The sequence below is a fragment of the Syngnathus acus genome, chromosome 15 (genome assembly GCF_901709675.1).
Source record: "Syngnathus acus chromosome 15, fSynAcu1.2, whole genome shotgun sequence".
Classification (NCBI taxonomy): Eukaryota; Metazoa; Chordata; class Actinopteri; order Syngnathiformes; family Syngnathidae; genus Syngnathus; species Syngnathus acus.
In genome coordinates, this window is record NC_051100.1 from 9,607,797 (window position 1) to 9,626,530 (window position 18,734).

At 41.9% G+C, this 18,734-nt stretch overlaps 2 protein-coding genes and 1 long non-coding RNA gene across 4 annotated transcripts; 2 read left to right on the plus strand and 1 right to left on the minus strand.

Moving 5' to 3' along the window:
• The first annotated feature begins 423 nt into the window (after window positions 1-423).
• Window positions 424-3,861, plus strand: spast (spastin). 2 transcript variants are annotated; one of them, XM_037270921.1, is made up of 16 exons: window positions 424-813; window positions 892-975; window positions 1,040-1,123; window positions 1,327-1,487; window positions 1,555-1,667; window positions 1,739-1,832; window positions 1,909-1,983; window positions 2,123-2,194; window positions 2,299-2,374; window positions 2,467-2,558; window positions 2,656-2,735; window positions 2,827-2,869; window positions 2,944-3,023; window positions 3,116-3,186; window positions 3,272-3,312; window positions 3,390-3,861. In XM_037270921.1, exons 1-16 carry the CDS (start codon window positions 696-698, stop codon window positions 3,513-3,515), a joined length of 1,410 nt encoding a protein of 469 aa, XP_037126816.1. In that variant the 5' UTR covers window positions 424-695; the 3' UTR covers window positions 3,516-3,861. The 2 variants fall into 2 exon arrangements, with proteins under 2 accessions (XP_037126816.1, XP_037126817.1); XM_037270922.1 differs by lacking the exon at window positions 424-813 and having other exon boundaries at window positions 1,030-1,123.
• LOC119134344 lies at window positions 3,835-18,730 on the minus strand. Its single transcript, XR_005100310.1, has 2 exons — window positions 18,611-18,730; window positions 3,835-4,467 (listed from the first exon to the last, which is right to left on the minus strand). It is a non-coding gene; the product is annotated as an uncharacterized LOC119134344 (long non-coding RNA).
• On the plus strand, window positions 12,891-17,035 carry opn6a (opsin 6, group member a). The gene is made up of 6 exons (XM_037270923.1): window positions 12,891-13,122; window positions 13,289-13,494; window positions 14,851-14,950; window positions 15,674-15,778; window positions 15,854-16,077; window positions 16,418-17,035. The coding sequence occupies exons 1-6, from the start codon at window positions 12,984-12,986 to the stop codon at window positions 16,886-16,888; spliced, it is 1,245 nt and encodes a 414-aa protein (XP_037126818.1). The 5' UTR covers window positions 12,891-12,983; the 3' UTR covers window positions 16,889-17,035.
• Window positions 18,731-18,734: the final 4 nt, after the last annotated feature.

Here is an 18,734-nt window from a genome sequence, read left to right on the forward strand (position 1 = left end):
GAGACACATGGGCGGAGTCTCGGACGTGACGTAACTGCTGGCATACCATTAATTTTTGTTTATTTAAATTTTTTATATATTTTTTGTATTTTATTTCTTACACGCACATGTAGTGTGGTGTGTTAAAACGCATATTTCCTCCCACATACCGCTATGTGGTAAGCCTGACCCTTTCTAAATCAGTTCCATATTTGTAAAAGGAATTTAATCAGTTGAATTGTGAGTGTCTTGAACACAAAGTACATCAACATGAAAAATGAACCGAAAAATTAAGAACTATCTCAAAAAGCAGTTATCCCCATACTATTAAACCAATGTAAGTGTGCTGCATTCTATTTCCGACTCCAAAACAAACTAAAAAATGGTATTATTTTGAAAATATCCACGGAAGTACTCTTTATTCGCTACGCAATAGGACAAGAGGGCGGGGCTTGAATGCGAAGGCGGAAGTTTAGTGATCGCTTTCGGAAATCAATACCGTACGTCCAAACTGTATCATAGACCACTATGAACAAGAATACAGTACTATTTTCGGTATAATCTTCCGATGAGTTAAACTATCGTAAATATATTGATGCCGACTTATTTTAAACTCCAGATGACGTATCGATCTGACTACAATGGTTTAGCCTAACTTCACCGCATGGTGCTAAATAATATGCTAAAGTCTGAGCTGTAGATTTACAAAAGGAGTGATGTCGGTAAAAACAAATGCGAGTAAAGGCAGAGATACTGGCGAAGTGGTTAAAAACCATCATAAGCAAGCGTTTGAGTATATATCCAAAGCACTGAGGATCGACGAAGATGATACAGGTATGTTTACGGTGCCCATGGGTACCATCTTGTTTGGGGTTCTGTGACAGCTTTCTAAGAACTCTTGTGTGGTGGCAGGAGAGAAGGAGGAGGCTCTACAGTGGTACAAGAGGGGAATTGTTGAGCTCGAAAGCGGCATCGCGGTGACGATCACGGGACAAGGTAGGAACGGAGCAATTAGGACAATACTGTATGCTTGCTTTTACGCTAATTTAGCTGTCAACAGGGGAGCAGTATGAGCGGGCCAAAAGACTTCAGGATAAAATGATCACCAACCTCACCATGGCTAAAGACAGACTTGCTCTTTTAGGTAAGAGACAATCTGATTTTGTCCCATATAATTCTCCTACGGGCACATCTTCTATACGGTTCTTAGCCTTTCTGTGTGGGGTTTGCACATTCTCCCCTTTTCGGTAGACACCAGTCAAGGTTTTTCTAACAAATATGTTAGGGTCTCATACATGCTGTATCTGCTTGACAAAATAATAATTAGTACTGTTGCTGTTTGTACAGAGAGCACATTGGCTTCCAAAGGGAGGATTCAACCCCAGAATGCTTCAGAAAATGTTCCAAAACAAACAAAACCTAAAAGTCAGCCTGCGGTCCAAGGGGGGTCCAAAAACTCCAGGCCCTCCACAGCAGGAAGACCACCTTATAGAGCCCCCGATTTAAAGGTAAATGACTTTAATAATCAAGTGTCTTGTTATGATGGAGGTTGAGATATTATTTGTCGTTGCGAAGGTAACACCACAAGTGGGTAGACATTCAAAGCAGCCCCAAAAGAAGCAGCTGAAAAATTTCAAGAATGTGGACAGCAAACTGGCAAACATGATCCTGAATGAAATTGTAGACACGTAAGTTGAAATAATGCACTTTTCGAGGAAAGATTCTGTAGTTATTCCGTGTTTTCATGTCTTCATTTCAGTGGGGCATCTGTAACTTTTAATGATATTGCTGGCCAGGATCTGGCCAAACAAGCACTCCAGGAAATTGTCATTCTTCCTGCCTTAAGACCGGAGGTGAACGTCTAAATATGTGTCATGGTCACCGTAATATGCACCACATTTCATGATTGGTCAATCTTTCCCTGTGTAGCTCTTCACTGGGTTGAGAGCTCCTGCACGAGGTTTGCTCTTATTCGGCCCACCAGGAAATGGGAAAACTATGCTGGTGAGTGAATTAGTAATGAGTGGTGTATTTTGTCCCATGCGAGACGAAGCATGGATGCACTTGACTCTCGCACCAAAACCAATGTTGTTGTTTTTGTGTTCAGTCAGCAATTGAATGCAGTTTTTGCTTCCTTTACTAGGCAAAAGCAGTTGCGGCAGAGTCAAACAGCACATTCTTCAACATGAGTGCAGCCAGTTTGACGTCAAAATACGTAAGTGCAGTCAAGATTGTACATGTGATCATTTTAATTTGTATTTTTTTTCCCCTGCAATATATTTAGTGTGATGTTCACCATCCACTGTAACCTCTTTTCAGGTGGGAGAGAGTGAGAAGCTTGTCCGAGCATTGTTTTCTGCTGCCAGGGAGTTACAACCCTCTGTCATCTTCATTGGTTAGTATTGTACACTTGGACTGGACCCTTCCACCCAAATTAGACCACCTTTATATTTATACTTGATATTCTGATTTTACGTCCACTTTTAGATGAAGTGGACAGTTTGCTCCGTGAGAGGCGGGAAGGAGAGCAGGAGTTCTCACGTCGTCTAAAAACAGAGTTCCTCATTGAATTTGATGGGGTAAGAGGTTTAGGACATTTAATGCTTACTATGCAAGATACGTGCTGTAGTTATTGCTGCGTCCTTATTGTCACATTGGTGTGCTTTTCTGGGTCAGGTGCAGTCTGGAGGAGATGACAGGGTGCTTGTCATGGGAGCCACCAACAGACCTCAGGAACTAGATGAAGCAGTGTTAAGGTACCTCACTGTACCCTTTTGTTCTGCACAACCATCACTCCTGTTCGTTCTTTTTTTTGTCTGGATCATCAGTGTTCTCTATATCCTGCAGGCGCTTTGCAAAAAGAATCTACGTGGCATTGCCTGATGAGAAGGTATTTACCATCCTTACCAAAGTCAGGGTTTCTTTTGCTGTCAGCCTATAAATGTTGATGTTATATTTTGTCAGACGAGAGTCACACTTCTGCAACATCTTTTAGCAAAGCATGGGAGTCCACTGAGCAATAATGAGTTGTGCTGGCTTGCAAAGTGAGTTTATTATAGTCACCATGTCTACCTATATTTACAACTTTACCCCGCAAGATTTTATGATGAACGTGCCACCCTTTCTGTATTAATAGAGCAACTGCAGGGTATTCTGGAAGTGATCTGACATCCTTGGCTAAAGATGCTGCACTGGGGCCAATCAGAGGTAGGAACCTTTCAACTGATGAATGATCGCATCTTGTCCCGTAGGTAAGATTTACGTTATTTAATGTGAAAATCTTCTCACACAGAATTGGGACCAGACCAAGTTCGTCACATGGCTGCTAGTCAGGTTAGTACATGCAATCAATGATGTTCCTTCTACTTAGTTTGGAAGTTAATCTAAGATATCCTCCTCTCATTTTCAAGATGCGCAACATCAAGATAAAAGACTTTGAGGATTCCCTGAAGCGCATCAAGCCCAGTGTTAGCCCAGCAACTCTCAATATGTACAACAAATGGAACAAGGACTTTGGTGACACAACTGCATTTTGAATTTGATTCATTTGCGTTTCAAAATAATGTAACATTAATAAATAATGTGGATAAATACTAACAACAGAGATCGTTTGGCAAACCTATGCTTGTACTATACTTATTTGATTTGGAGTACAAATTTGCATTTCTTGTAATACAAGGAAAATGTGTCTGACATTTTCTATGACTTTCAATATATTGTTATACTAAGAAACTGTTCTTGTATTTTATTTTCAAGAACGTTCTATTTTTGACCTTCCACAAGAGGGCAGCACACTGATGTAAGTCTGAATCGCTCTGTACCAGAATGTTATTTTGTGTAAAAATTATTTTTTTTCCGAAGGAATAAAATAGGACTGAAATCCTACTTTAGTATTTTCTTCAGTACTTGTTACAATTACCACATTTGAGTAACCTGCATAAAAATGTCTGGTCATGTGTGCAACACATACATTTGAGCATTTAAATTTCAATAATTGCATTACTGGTTGAATCTGAGCTTGCTGCAGATATGTCTGAAGCTTATCTACAACTGTGATCTTGCTGCATCTGGAATAAACCTCTTTTACAAGTATCGCTACAGATGAGTGGAATGCTGTGAAATTGAAAATAAATATCCTCTTTTGCAATCCTGGCCACTGAAAAAATATGTTGAGATTCTGTCGTGTGTTCATGCACATACATGTAGAACAGATCACAGAGGTGATAAGTGAAGTTAGGTACATCGAGACCTCACGACCAGTTAAAAAGAGAACAACCGGTTTGCAGATGAAAGTGTTGTGGAATAGTTTAGTGGGCTGTAGTAAATGTGTGTGGTCAGAGAGCTTTAATTTAATGCTACTTTTTCCCTCTTAAAATTTGAACCGAATGTGACGTGATTCCCACTTGCCTTCCTGTGGTCAAGCTGTGGTGTCAAATGCGGTTCACGTGGTCCGGCAGCTGCATCATCTTCTTTGCGGATGTTTACTCACTGTGAAAAATGCAAACATTTATTTATGGTTATTGATTTAGTGCCACAATGCTGTCCTCGGATTAGTATTTGCACTCTGCTGTCGCTTGCCAAATGAATGCAAGTATACACCGTGGGCATTCTGTTTTGTTTTTTAACTAACACTTCATGTCTGAAGAGCTTCTTTCAGAGTATTTAGCATCCTCCCTGTTTTCACTGAGTCCATCCAGCAAAGCAAACACAAGGTCCTTAAAGACAGACATGATGAATGACCTCATGTTTTCCACCACGTCTCTGTTAAACAACACACGGATGTACAGGAGGCGTTGTAGTTTGTGGCCTCAAACATTCCTGCAAAGAATTGATGCACAAATAATCTGTATTTATGCAGGCTGTTGGACCTGACAGATGATGCTTGTGGTACACCCTGATAGGCTTAAGACTCTCTTAAAAAAATGAATGCATTCACTGATGATTCGATTGGCTGATTTGACCACATCAAGTGAAGGTGTTATACGTACACATGGAATGACCAGGTCCACGTTTCAATCTATACTCTCTTTTATTCTATATTCCTACGTTCCTTTCAAGGTGTCCCTAAACGTTTATCCATATGCCTTTGGGATGACTGACTGCCTTCCTTCATGGTTGCGTGACACCTCTACAGTGCCTCATTGATGCTTTGACCACAACATCCATTTTAGGGAAATACAGAATAGGTGATCATTTGATACTACCAAGTGAAAGAGCCCACCCTGTAGACGGTCATATAATAGTCGACGCAGCAAGATCCCCTCTCTACTTGAACAAACAGTCTGGGAGTGTTTCTTCAAGTGGCTACTCAAGAATGATATGTGGTTGGGAGGGTCTCGTTGAAATGTGCTACACGGGCGTCACTCGAACTATTCTAGAGCTGTAAGGATTGTTTTGTGTGGAGGAATTAATTACAGTGTGGAAATATGCCCTTGAAGTTGTGCAAAAACGCAGAGACCGAACAATCATGGATGGATGGACAGACAGATGGAGGTCGACCAGCACCAACTGTGGTTGACTTGGTGCACTATAAACAAAACATTACATGTTGCTAATCTCATACAGTGGATAATTAGCAGAGAGGCAAGAAATGCTTAAATTCATTGCTAAAATCGAAAGATTTCTTATATTCCGGCCGCTTTTATTACCATGAGGTTAAAGATGTGATTCAGGCTTAGCACAATGAAGAACCTTCAGGAGTGACTTGTATCCACTTTCCACTACTGGATGCTTCTGTTCAAGTGGGCTTGCACACCTAATATGTCCTTTCATTCACCTTGGGACTGTTATCATTATGTCTCATGGGAGCCTGGAAGCCAAGCCTAATCGTGTATCCAATGGCAATATCTGTCTTTTATGAGCACATTTATTTTTCTTACTGTGTTTATTTACGCTATGCTCATATATGTGGGTGGGTCAGCGTGGAAAAACCGAGTGTCTTCACACTTGTGTTAAATGTGAGTCCTTTTAAATGTAACCAATTTTGGATCCATTTTCAAAACCGCTTATCGTCACTACAGTTGTTTTGAAATAGCTGTAATGACTGCTACATGTACACAATCATTACATATTGCCTTGAGAAACTGCAGTTCGAATCCAACATGTTGTGGTTTGTTTCTGTTGTCATCCTATGTCTACTAACCCGCAGAGACAAGCTCAGCGTGTTTCCTTTTCATTTTTGCCAAACCAAGCCAAGTCAGCTCTCAGCGCTGATATTGATGTTTTCATCCAAATGTCTGCATGAAAACAATACATGTCCTGCATTGTTGAACTCTCTGTGTTTAATTATTACAATCATCGTCAAAAAGAAATTTAAATAGTAATGCATCAATCATCGTCAACACGGAATAGCTTACTCAGTTGTTTCAAATATAAGAATGTAACATATTATACACATACTGATTTACCGTTTTAAACCACACAACACACACATACACACACACGAGAAATTTCGGCTTTCTATTTTTGTTCGGACTATAGTTACATTGCCGTGCTCCTTAAGAGACATATTGTGTGCATGTATACGGCTGTTGGTGTACATCATGGTACTTATCGGGGCCCCTTGAGTTTTTTGATTGGGACTTTATCCAAATTCTTTTAGACAGTATATATATTTTATGGCCATTCCTTGAAGTGAAGCAAGCTAATTATATGTATTTTCTGTCCAATCAAAACCAGAAAGCCGCAAAATGTGGGGACACAAGAATGAAACTCACTGCCGTGCCTTGCAAAGCCATAATCTTGGTAACGTCTGAGAGATCATATAGAGCCAAGTCATTGCAAACATTGACTTTTTGAGACGCATCACTTTTGTATAAACAGGGACTCTATTTGTTACGAGAAGAGCTTATTTGGATGCATCCTATATTTTCCATGTGACGTTGAAGATCCACATTTAAAATAGGTCGGAGATGGACGTGTCAGGACGGCGCCTTGATACAAAGGGAAATAGGGCACAGTCCTGTCATGCTGCAGGCTATCTAACGGTGCATTCCTTCAGCTCATGTGCAGCCAAGACTCTCCGTAAGATGCAAACGTGCTGCAAGGACAACACACTCGCCATCATGTTCCCGTTTGCTGTCCTTCTGTCGTTGTTCATGCAGGGAGAAGCTCGAACTCTGACCTCAATCAGGTTAATTGTACAGCAATCATGCAATCAGCGCATTCCCATGGGCACAGAAACTAGCATGCATATGTAAATAAAACTAAAAATAAAAGGCAGTCGTCAGCATGTTTGAGGTGATGATGAACTTCAGCTGCACTTTAGTGAGCTTTTGAAATGAAAGGGGCGGCCCTCTTTACACATTTACAGCTTGAAGATCACTGGAAGGTGTTGACACACACTTGCCTAAGCCCAACACAACCACAGTCATTATGATTTTATTGTCAAGAAAGCATAACCATGGCATGCACGGGACTCTCAAGTCTGTCTGCAATATATATATATGGTATATACATTAAAGCTCAGACATATCTGATTTATGCAGGATGTGGTACGGCTGCTACTTATGAGATTGTGAATAGCCGTTTTAGGAAGTACAGAAAGAGTCAAGCAAACCTCACATTCCAACGTTGGCATTAGGGTTAGGCCTGAAAGGACTGAGGCGGTTTTGAGGCTTGAGGCCTTGCAGATCTGAACATGTTGGCATATCTGATACGTATATCAGTCTGACATATGACAGGGGACTTAGACCTTCCATACATAACATAAAAGTAGAATGGCTGACATGAAAGTGTCCATTCCTTGCAAAATTAATCCAATTTAACACGAGTAGCTTCTTTCAATCTGAAAGTTGATTTTTTTTACTTTAAAGTTAAAATTTGATTTTTTTTTTTTTTATTGAACACAATAAAATAGACACCCACATGATTTTGTCATGTGGGAGGAAGATGGAAGTTCTCAGAGAAAACTAACACCTGCACAGAGAGAACATGTAAACTCTTTAATGAAACGTACAAACTAAGATTTAATCCTGAAATTTCTGTCCGCAGGGTGAAGTCCATTGTGGAATTTGTTAAGTAAAAACATTTCCAGAGGCCTAATAGGGATCTTGAAGGGGTCACATACACGTAAAGGTCTAAAGGGTGGCTAAGTGTTGCCTTTTTAAATAGGCGCAGGCATGTCTCCTGGGTCAACGCTCGCAGTCAGGATGTCATCTTTGTGTAGACATTTTTTAAGTGAGGCAGCAGCCCTCTAACCACCCATCACAGACAGGTCGGCCCAATGACCCCAACAGGATGTCAGGCCTGCTAAGGTGTTATTGATGGGGTCAGATATTTTAGAATAGATTTGAAACGCTTGCGTGATACGACTTTGAACGTGACTGGAGTCGTCACGCTTGGTGAATCTTTTCGCACCATAGACAGAGGCAACCTGGTGTCATAACGCATTACCTTGAGCGACGGTGATCACAAGAACGTAGGGGTCACAAGGTGCGATCAGGCTCACGCAGCTGCAGAAGAGCGAGGACACTAATCTCCTCAATCCACAGACGGTCTGAGAACAGGATCCACAGAGGACAGTGTCACTTCATAAGCTGCTCATTATTAGCAGCTAGGACAACAAAAACATTTATGTTGCTGCATGAAAAGCAACAGGAGTAAGAAAATCTGGGCAAGAAGTATCTTAGTCGCAGAGTCTGATTTCCGCAAGGAAATCTATTCATATTTTTGTTAAATATCCCCACGTGTCAGGGGCCGTATGCAGACCTCAGGGAAAAAGTGTTTTCCACCCTTAATTAGAGCTCCTTACATAAGTAACCTGCTGAGGCAAACACACAGAGGAGAAATGTTCAAACTTGCCCAAATAAATGTTTGTATGTGGTTTTGGGCCACATAAGCATCCTACCTCACCTCGCCACACGAGACATGCTTAACAATTGCCCTATTTTTCCCTCATTGGGGTTTCCTCAATGTTTATTTATTTTCAAACAAAAGTAAGCTTTTTTTGTCCTAGATAAAGACAAAAACACAAAAGGTACGAATTTGGTAGCCCGTCACACGTGGTTTATGTAAAAAATATTGCATCTTCATTATTATCCCAAGGCAAGTAACAAGTCGGTCGCGTTCGCTCCCTCAACGGCGCAAATGCCCCTTTTTAGCTGAGCCAGATAAATACCAAAAGAAAGAGAACTCCACCCCTGCACACGTACTTTGTGCTCAACAGACATAGGGCCCAAAGTGTTTCTTTGCTGCCTGCAATTTCAAGCAACTTAGTCTGCCAGCCAGACTACAGTGCTCACAGATTTCTAGTAATTGTACGTGAAAGCAGCGGCCTCCAACTTTGGCGGCAAGTGAAAAACAATCGACTTTTTGTACTTGAGGCTGAGTCATTGCCTCAACCGTGAGCCTCACACATGGAAGACTAGCTTTAAAGGAGCTGAGGAGTTCTCAGAGTGCATATCATGTTCAGAGCAATATCCTGATTGCATCAAGTGAAAGGCATTTGCGGCAAAACCTTGTCCACGTGAAGCACTGCTGTAACATGAACGACAAAAATGCTATGACGGCGCCGACCATCAACATCTGACACAACTCCTCAGGGATTTGGGTTCTTTGAGGAGGTGTGAACATGCCCAGGTCAGGAAGTTGTGGTTTATAAGTTTTTGTTATTGGATGTTTGCCATTCTCACCTAAAGGCCAGCTGAATGTCTGTCTGTATTAGTCCACCACTCCTTCAGAACCCTGTGCGGAAGGAAGAATTAGCGCTAATATGGTGGCATTTCCAGAAAGTTTTCACTCCTGTTCATCACATTTTCCTCAAGGGCAAAAGTGTACATTGCTGAAAGCCGTATGCAACGAAATTTCGTTTTGTACACACCTAGTGTTGACAAAATGACAATAAAGTTCTGTCTAAGTCTCTAAGTCTCTAAGTCTAAGTGTAATTGATGTTTTTAACAAGTTTTATTTTGACGATAAAAGCACCTATCCTTTTTTTGCTTTTAATCTATGTGCCAAAGGGACACATCAAAATACAAATCCTAAAGTTCTCTGTCATGTCAATGTCTATATCACACCGTTCTTTATCATCTGATGATTTATAGCCTGCTAATGAACAAACCGTTTTACAATTTTCCCTCTTATAAGAGGATTTCATTTTCTTATTTAGCCAGTTGACAATGGCGTCATTCCTGCAGCCTCCACTTGCAAATGAAATATCCATCCATCCATTTTCTGAACCGCTTAGTCCCCACGGGGGTCGCGGGAGCGCTGGAGCCTATCCCAGCCGTCATCGGGCAGTAGGCGGGGGACACCCTGAACCGGTTGCCAACCAATCGCAGGCAAATGAAATATGAATATTTCTAATCACTTATTCTGCAAAAAATCACAAGTTAACCTAATGAACAGACAATGATAAATTTAGCTCTTTGAGAAAACAGCACACAAATGAAAGAAATGGTAGTGTCCTATCATCACCCTAAAGTCAACCAGGAAGTGGCCCGCATTTGTACACATAGATGGACAAACAAACACAGTTCTGCCTCAGTGGAGATCCGCGCCTCATTGAGTACCGTTCTATTTTGACATGAAATGACACCTTACCAATATCATACAAGGGCCAAGCCCAAATTGACAGACAGGCCACTATGTGGAAGCTCGGAACAAGCACTCTCTGTGTTGGAGCAGCCTCGTTTGGAGACAAGGATAAAAAAAAAAAAGTGTATGGACCTTTTCAAGGAGATCCTGTATTGCCTTCTCCAGCAAGTCTATGTCCCAGTGTGAAGAGAGACTTTGTTGCTGTTTCACAGTTTGCACCCCTTTAACACACCTCCATAATAGTATCTATGTCTGTGCTTTTCCATTTGGAAAACTACGTTTATAATGTCATATCCCGGGCCTTAGGGGGGACAGAGTAAACTCGAGAGAAAGTAATCATCTTAAAGTTACAGTGGCTCGCTGTTGGTGCACACTTTGGTATCCAGTCTTACCTTTTTGTATCTTAACGTCAAAGTGAGTGTTGGACTGACAACGCAGACAGCGCTAAGTACTTCAGTCATGTGCCACACCTGCTAATCGCAGTTTTCTCTGTTGAACGTTGACCTTTTAGTTTAGCGACTGTGTAATCTCGTTCGCAGCTGTCCTCAGCACCGACATGCAGCACACACTTTCACTGACACATTTCAGTGGTTGAATTTACTCAATTTTAATAAACCGAATTAAATCCACAAAGGTGATTTTTGGGGGCAGATTTCCCAAATGTTTTCTCTGCAAGACCTGAATTAGAAATGAGCTTCCTCACTGTGATCCATGCTACCATCACAGGAAGAGAATGAGCATCTCTCCAATATCTACCAGCAACTTGATCATTCCTGCTGCACATTAGCATTTGGCACTATGAGCATGGTTCCAATGTAAAAGCGTTATGACATTATTTTAACTGGAGGGCTCGTTCCTCTGAGGAATCAGACAAGCTGCATGATTCTGTGGTGCTGCACATACAGCGATCAGTGGCGAGCTTGTTTGTCACGCTATGTCTCTCGGCTGAAGGCGGAGGCCGAGTGATGACTGGGCTCTTGTGTTTGCTGCTGGATGGGTGACAGCTCGGGTCAGAGGTTCTTTTTCCTCTTAGCTCCATTTCTCTCCCTCGGCCCGACGGCCCAGCGGCTCAAAGAAAGGATTTGATGGAAGGGACTTCGGAAGCTCCGAGGCGTCTGGCAGCAGCTGCGGCCTTCCCGTCTACATCCTGAGGGCCGGTAGGGCGGCTCTGTGGCGGGCAGCAGAGTGAAACAAGGTGCACACTGTGACTTAAACACAGAGTGAATGGGGCGGGCGCCTCAGGTTACCTCAGAGAGTATTACCATGAGAAGGGAGCAGGAGGGGATGATGAAATTTACATCGAACAAAAGAATGATAAATCATCCCAAATAACCATCCACCCAGGACTGTGCTTATTTACCGATGCAGATAGCAGATGATCCCACCGTCATCGATAATTATCTAATCAATCGGATGAGCCGTGACCATTCTGACATCAATTGCAGTGTGACGTAAGCCATCACACACCTTGTCAAGTTGAAGTGATTTCACCACTCTTGAGGAAAACAGATATGTTGTATGCCATGAAAAAAAAGGGTTTTAATAATGACTTGGACAGGACTGAAATTGCTGCCAGACCACACAACTCAGTGTGGGACCTTTGTGTAGCAGTTCTGTTAATGACTTCCTCCATGCTGGGATGATGCAAAGTGACAAGATGTTTTTGCTGTACCTCTCTTGAAAATCTGTGTTGTTACTTGGCAGTGTCAGTTCAGCTGAGGGAACAGCTGCTTGTTTGCCTCGAGTTACATGAGAGGATGTTCACCGCGGTCACGTCCAAGCGCAGAGCCAGAAGGGCCAGCTGCAGGATGGCGTCCTTGTGGGAGGGCTCCAAACAGACGGAAGCTGCTTGCGTGGCTTTGTCTTACGGGTTTAATCGATATTACTCCTCCGAGTTAATCCAAACAACCAGGATGCACGTTATCTTGGGAAGTTAGGTTTGACAGGTACTTTGTTTTTCTATCTATGCTGCTGACTCAAATACAAATACACCCACAGATGTATTTTGTGAAAGCAGCCACACATGCAGGCTTGCAGGAGACTGGTTTGGTGTGCCTTGCTCAAGGAGACCATCTCTATCAATATTTCTATCTGATTGTTCGCGTGTTGAAGTACGTACATTCTGAATACATATAAACATGCCATTTGTCTTCTCTACTCAGAGAAAGACTTTTGTACGCCATGGAATTAAATATTGTCTGCAAAACAGAATCCTAGTGATTGACTGAACTATTATTCCCTGTTGGGAAGGATTTTGCCCCAAAAGGTCTATCTGCTTAGCTGTTAACAAATAGCAAGGATTAGCTCTACAATCATCGGGACAGTGAGCGCTGAGGTATTAGTGGTCGTGTCTAAGCTGGATTTAAAACGAACAGACCGTTCGTCTTGACTGGAAGATCGCAGGAGTGTCGAGTGGAAGGAGAAGGGAGCGCAGCAAGACTTCATGCCTTGGCATCGACATTCAGGCCATGGAAATAACACTGAAAGCTTTTCCTATGAAGGTTGTCAATATTCCTTGGAGGAATAACAACCTGAGTAATCTGCATTCAGAGCCTCCGCTGTCTGAACATGGAGAGACCATCATTGGAGTCTACCTGCTGGTCTTAGGTAGGTCAGTTGTTACTTAATACAGAACTTGAGTGGTTCAGCGACTCATTCAAGTATTTAAATGAGTTGCTTATAAAGGACCTAGCTAATACACATTCCATTGAATAATCTTTGACGCCACTATGCAGTATAACTTCACCAATAATCACAATCTGTCCTTTCACAGGCTGGCTGTCTTGGTTTGGAAACAGCCTCGTGATGTTTGTCTTGTACCGACAAAGGGCTTCTCTACAACCGACAGATTTCCTCACTTTAAATCTCGCCATCTCGGATGCCAGCATCTCAGTATTTGGTTACTCCAGAGGGATTTTGGAAATATTCAATATCTTCAAGGATGATGGGTTTCTAATCTCCTGGATTTGGACCTGTCAGGTAAATCAACCACTCCAGTACAAAAAGATTCCTTTGTTACCCCAGTCTGTTGAGCTCACTTAGCCAATCATGATCTTAAAGCCTGTATCCCACTGAGCATCGAGGGTTAGCCAAGGTTTGCACAAGGCCTGAATGTTGATTTTTCATCAAGGTTCATTCAAGGTCGTAAAGTCACAAAGATGTTCGCCAGATATTCGCCAACAGTTTTAATAGTCTTCAGCGGTTTTTGTTGAGAAAGAAAAACTGTTTGCAACCTTTTAGTAACCCTGACAAAATTCCAACGTTCGCTATGGCTGCAAACCCTTGTGGCTCAGTGATGCCACCTGTATTCATCTGCTTCCTTCATTTCGCTAATCACAACTAATGAAGTAAATTAGTGAAATCTGTCTTTGAGTCAAGTGGTGCTGTGGATCCATGTGTGTGAAAGGGATTTTGAGCGTAGCTGCATGCATGTGAGCTGAAGGTTAAATCTGTAATAAGATTACAAAACGTGGAGCTTTTTACACGAGGGAACTCTGATCACAAGCAAACGGAAAAAACACATCAAAAGACGCTGTAGAATTGTTGCATAACATTCCTAAATGTTGGATATACCGTACCTCCAACATGCTGAGGCATGAACCCCCAAAGTTAGACGAAGTGATCTCACTGTGATGGAGAAAAAAATTGTAGAGGTTAATCTTGCTCTCTGTTTTACCTGAGAAAGAGAAAGGGAGGAGCTCTGCTTAATCCGTGAATCCTGCATTACATTTCTGTCATCCTACAAATGGGTGCTTACACAATTTGAAAACTGCTACTGTACCTAATTAAATTTCAATGACTTAATGTCACGTGTAAAATCAGACAAGTAGGCTCTGCATGATGTGAGGGGTGAAGGTAACGTGATGACGGACAGTAATAGGATTACAACTAAGAGAGATCAAGAAAGGGATCAAGTACGAGACCTTAACTGGTTCAAATCACCTGCAAACACAACGGGGAGCATCGGGGGAGCACAGTCAAAGCCAGATGGAATCATAGTATCATTCCCTTTAAAGAGATCTGGGATTCAAAGATAATCAGACATTTGTCTTTCTAAACAATCGACTTATCGAAGTAAAAAAAAAAAAATCCTTGACTCAAACCACACAAAGCAGGGTGCTTAAAATGTAACCTTAAAAAAATGCATATACAGTACATATGAACGTGAAAATGTGTTTGCAAATTTGAACAAATCAGAAGCATCTCAAAAGGAATCATGTTCAAATTTGGAGATTCCAAAGTACCGCTTAGAATAGGTACTCCTCCCCCCCTACAAAATCATGACAAAAATCTAAATAAATTAATTCTTCTACCCATCTTTGTGCTTCCATCTAGGTGGATGGTTTCTTCACATTGCTGTTTGGGCTGGCGAGTATCAACACTTTGACCGTTATCAGTGTCACAAGATACATCAAGGGATGCCACCCCAACAAAGGTCTGATTCTGCTCTCACACCAAACAAGCTTCTCACCCATGTCCACAGTACAGTCTTCACATTCCACTAGTTCCTGCCTGAGACAGGGGACTAATAAAACATTAATACTAACTTCAGCGATGGAAACAACCACCACTTCTCCCCTGTGATTCCACGTGCCAACATGTCATTAAGTTATTTAAAGTTTCTATTTTCGAGTCTGTGACTGCGGCGAATGTTTTAATCGTGCTCGTGTTTGCGGTCGTTCATAAAAGACAAATCTGTCTTGGTGGTTAAATGTGTGGTATCAACATTTTATGGACATCTGAGGGAGTATAGCTCCTAAGCATATTCTTGCGTTTGGGTTGGAACTGTTAGCCGCCCTGCAGTCGTTGCTGCAACATCAACAAAAGGTATTGCAAACTTTACTGTATGTCAAACGGCTTATTGACATATGATAAGTGAGCCTAGCATGAAGAAGTGCTTTTCTTCCAAAGAACACAAAGCTGCGTGTACCAAGTCAACGCAGGTCTTTTTTTAATTCCCTTCTGTTTGCTGAGGTTGTTATCATAAGAAAGAACCCATTACTGACACATTCTGGAATTGATAACAAGACAAGAATTTTCCTTGTTAAGTCTGTTATTTGTCTGATTCGCCTTCACTTATTCATGGGAGCTTCTTGGAGGTAAAGTTGCATAATAATTCATTGTATAATTAATACAAGTAATTGTATTTTTTTTGTAGGTTGCTGCATCAGCATGAACACCATCGCAATATCACTCATCTGCATCTGGACCGGAGCAGCATTTTGGTCTATTGCACCATTGCTGGGCTGGGGCAGTTACACAGGTCTGTTGACGGAGGATACTTCACTTAAAGGATTATCACCTTGATATATTCATAACTACATGTCTGACCCTGCAGATCGAGGATATGGAACTTGTGAGGTGGACTGGTCCAAAGCCAATTATTCCACTATCCACAAGTCTTACATCATCTCCATTCTCATCTTCTGCTTCTTCATTCCTGTGATGATCATGCTCTCCTGCTACATTTCCATCATCAACACTGTCAAAAGCACTAACGCCATGTCAGCCGAAGGTTACCTCACCGCCCGCCAAAGGAAGGTGGAGAGAGACGTGACAAGGGTACGCAAATACATCCCACCCTCCAGAAAAGTCATGCTAATTAGCATGTCTGAGTCACAGTTCTGAGGTTAAGAGTTCAAATTATGGCTCCAGTTTGTAGGCTCTCCCGGGGATTAAATGGTTTTCTCCGGGGAGCCTAGTTTCCAAATTCCCAAAACACAGTTTAATTAAAATCTCAAAATTGTCTTTAGGTGTGATTTTTTTCAATTTTACAAAACAGTCCCTCCCTGTTGGCCAATAGAGAGGAAGTCAATTTGCATTCAATTCACTTACTGTAACGTACACAGTCCAGATTTTCTCTATGTCTTCTGGTAATTCTGACTCATGTTCCTCTTTCCAGATTTCCATTGTAATTTGCACAGCTTTCATCATGGCCTGGTCACCGTACGCAGTCGTCTCCATGTGGTCTGCCTGGGGGTTCCATGTGCCAAACACAACCAGCATCATCACCCGCCTCTTTGCCAAGTCGGCCAGCTTCTACAACCCGCTCATCTATTTCGGCATGAGCTCCAAATTTCGCAAGGACGTGTGCACCCTCCTGCCGTGCGTCGGGGAAAACAGGGATGTGATCCGTCTGCAACGCTTTAAAAACATCAAGCTTAAGGCTCAAGCCGCCCCTCCACCCGCACCACTTCCTGCCCAGGTACTGGAGGCCAAATACACAGCGAAAGACATGATGCGATACAATCCTGACAGTGACTCGGGAGTCAACAGTCCTCCTCGGACTCCTCCATTTGAGAAACAAGAGATCTTCCATATTAATTTGCCCTCGCATATCGAAACATCAGAGTATTGCTGTGACAGACTCTAAAGACCGGGCCATTCTACTTAAACACATATATGACTTATGAGGGAAGATTAAAGAGATTTTTCTATTTTTTTTGCTCTTATCCATCTTTATAAGGATGTAAAATCCATTATTACTCTCAATAAATGATTTTTTTGTCTGAAGGGTCAATTTGTGTTGTCTTTCATTATTCTAACTGTCATTCAAATATTGATTCATACAATGACCGCATTGTTCCCATAAAATTGCAAACGTAGAACATTCCAAAATGTGTCATGAAGACAGAATCGAGTTTTAAGGCTCGGACCAGAACGTATGCCGCTTCAAAGTTGCTCATTGGCACCAAAACATCTGGAAACTGTCTCCAGCTCATCCCAAAGTATGTGATGGCACTCACGCACAGGCTGCCTCTGGCTCCTCATGCTCACGTACTTCCTACATCCTGCATTCTCTAGACCGTGTGGGTATGGTGTCTGCGCCACTAAAAAGAAGCTTTTATTAACACTGTCAGGGGTTCTTTGTTTGATAGTGGTCAAGTCTTGTACTCACAATCTACAACAATGTCAATCGCTGAATAGCGGCTAATCACAACAGGATTTTTCCCAAAGAACAACAAATTTAAACATTCAACTTTACGACTTAAAGTGACAAAGGAGTTTCCTACATGAGCAATCAGTTTGGAAAAGGCAAACTGCACCAAGAGGACCGTCATTCTGTTTTTGGGGTAAAGTTCATGAAAAAGGCTTTTTTTTCTCACATAAAAAGCACACCAAACACCTTTGCAAGACACCTGAACTGCAATTGTGAATCTCCTCACCTAATATCTGTGACCTCTGACCTTCTTATGGTTATTCTCGATAAATGGCCCATAATGGCCCTGTTACGTCTGCAAACATTAAATCTATTGTATTTTTTTTTCATGATCATTTTTAGTAAACCTGGACTTTGTAAAAATGGGGATCATGTAGGAAATGAAATGCTCACACTTATGTATGAAATTATAATTTACCATTGCAAATAGTTGAATTTTGAGGTGCTATGCAGCAAAAGAACAATGCAAGGAAGGTCAAAGCTCAAACTCAAACCTTCAGCCTTCGAGCTGTGACTCAGGTGTGTTAACTCCTGTAGTACAGTGATCCCTCGCTACTTCGCGTTTCGTTTATCGCGGCTTCACTACATCGCGGATTTTTTTTTCCAAATTAAAAAAACATTTAAAAGTCAAAATAAAACGTCTAAATTGAGGAAAGGTGTCTAACCTTTAGGACAATGTAGTATTGCTCCAAATGTTCGTTGACATTCCTTTAGAAGTCCATTTTCGCGCACGAACGCGAATTAGCATCTTTCCGCTAACTCGTTAGCCTGCCCAGTCCTTGTTGGTGACCGTACTTCGCGGATTTCACTCTATCGCGGGTGGTTTTTGGAACCAATTAACCGCGATAAACGAGGGAGTACTGTGCTGCCACTATTATGTATATTGCAAAATTAATCAACATGTTATTGCGATTGACATCGTACATCTCCAACACTGTGTGTGTTTATGTTGGTGTGACGTGACCACATCAGCCGTGTAAGTGATCGTGGATATGAATTGAAGAGTGCATCTGTCAAGCAAGTGTTGATTGTTGTGTGTCTGTGAGTGTGAGTGTGGAAGAGGAGGCGTTGACTGTGGCGAGAGTGAACGCTGGACACATTCAAATATGTTTTCTCTCCTGCGCAACAGAAAAACACAAGTAAACAAAGACTTACAAGTAAAGATGATCTTTGCAATGTGCTGACATGCTGCATGGCTGCAGGCTCAACGCATCCTCTCTGTGCGTGAGCGAGGAACTCGCGTGTCTCAAGTGGGACGGGCAAGTGAGGAAACTCTGGC

Bases quoted from the DNA above. Each gene is read 5' to 3' on its own strand.
- spast (XM_037270921.1), top strand. From the start codon at position 696: ATGTCGGTAAAAACAAATGCGAGTAAAGGCAGAGATACTGGCGAAGTG. The intron at 814-891 runs GTATGTTTACGG...GTGTGGTGGCAG, and splicing joins GATCGACGAAGATGATACAG to GAGAGAAGGAGGAGGCTCTA. The intron at 2,870-2,943 runs GTATTTACCATC...ATATTTTGTCAG, and splicing joins TGGCATTGCCTGATGAGAAG to ACGAGAGTCACACTTCTGCA.
- opn6a (XM_037270923.1), top strand. From the start codon at position 12,984: ATGGAAATAACACTGAAAGCTTTTCCTATGAAGGTTGTCAATATTCCT. The intron at 13,495-14,850 runs GTAAATCAACCA...GCTTCCATCTAG, and splicing joins CCTGGATTTGGACCTGTCAG to GTGGATGGTTTCTTCACATT. The intron at 16,078-16,417 runs GTACGCAAATAC...TCCTCTTTCCAG, and splicing joins TGGAGAGAGACGTGACAAGG to ATTTCCATTGTAATTTGCAC.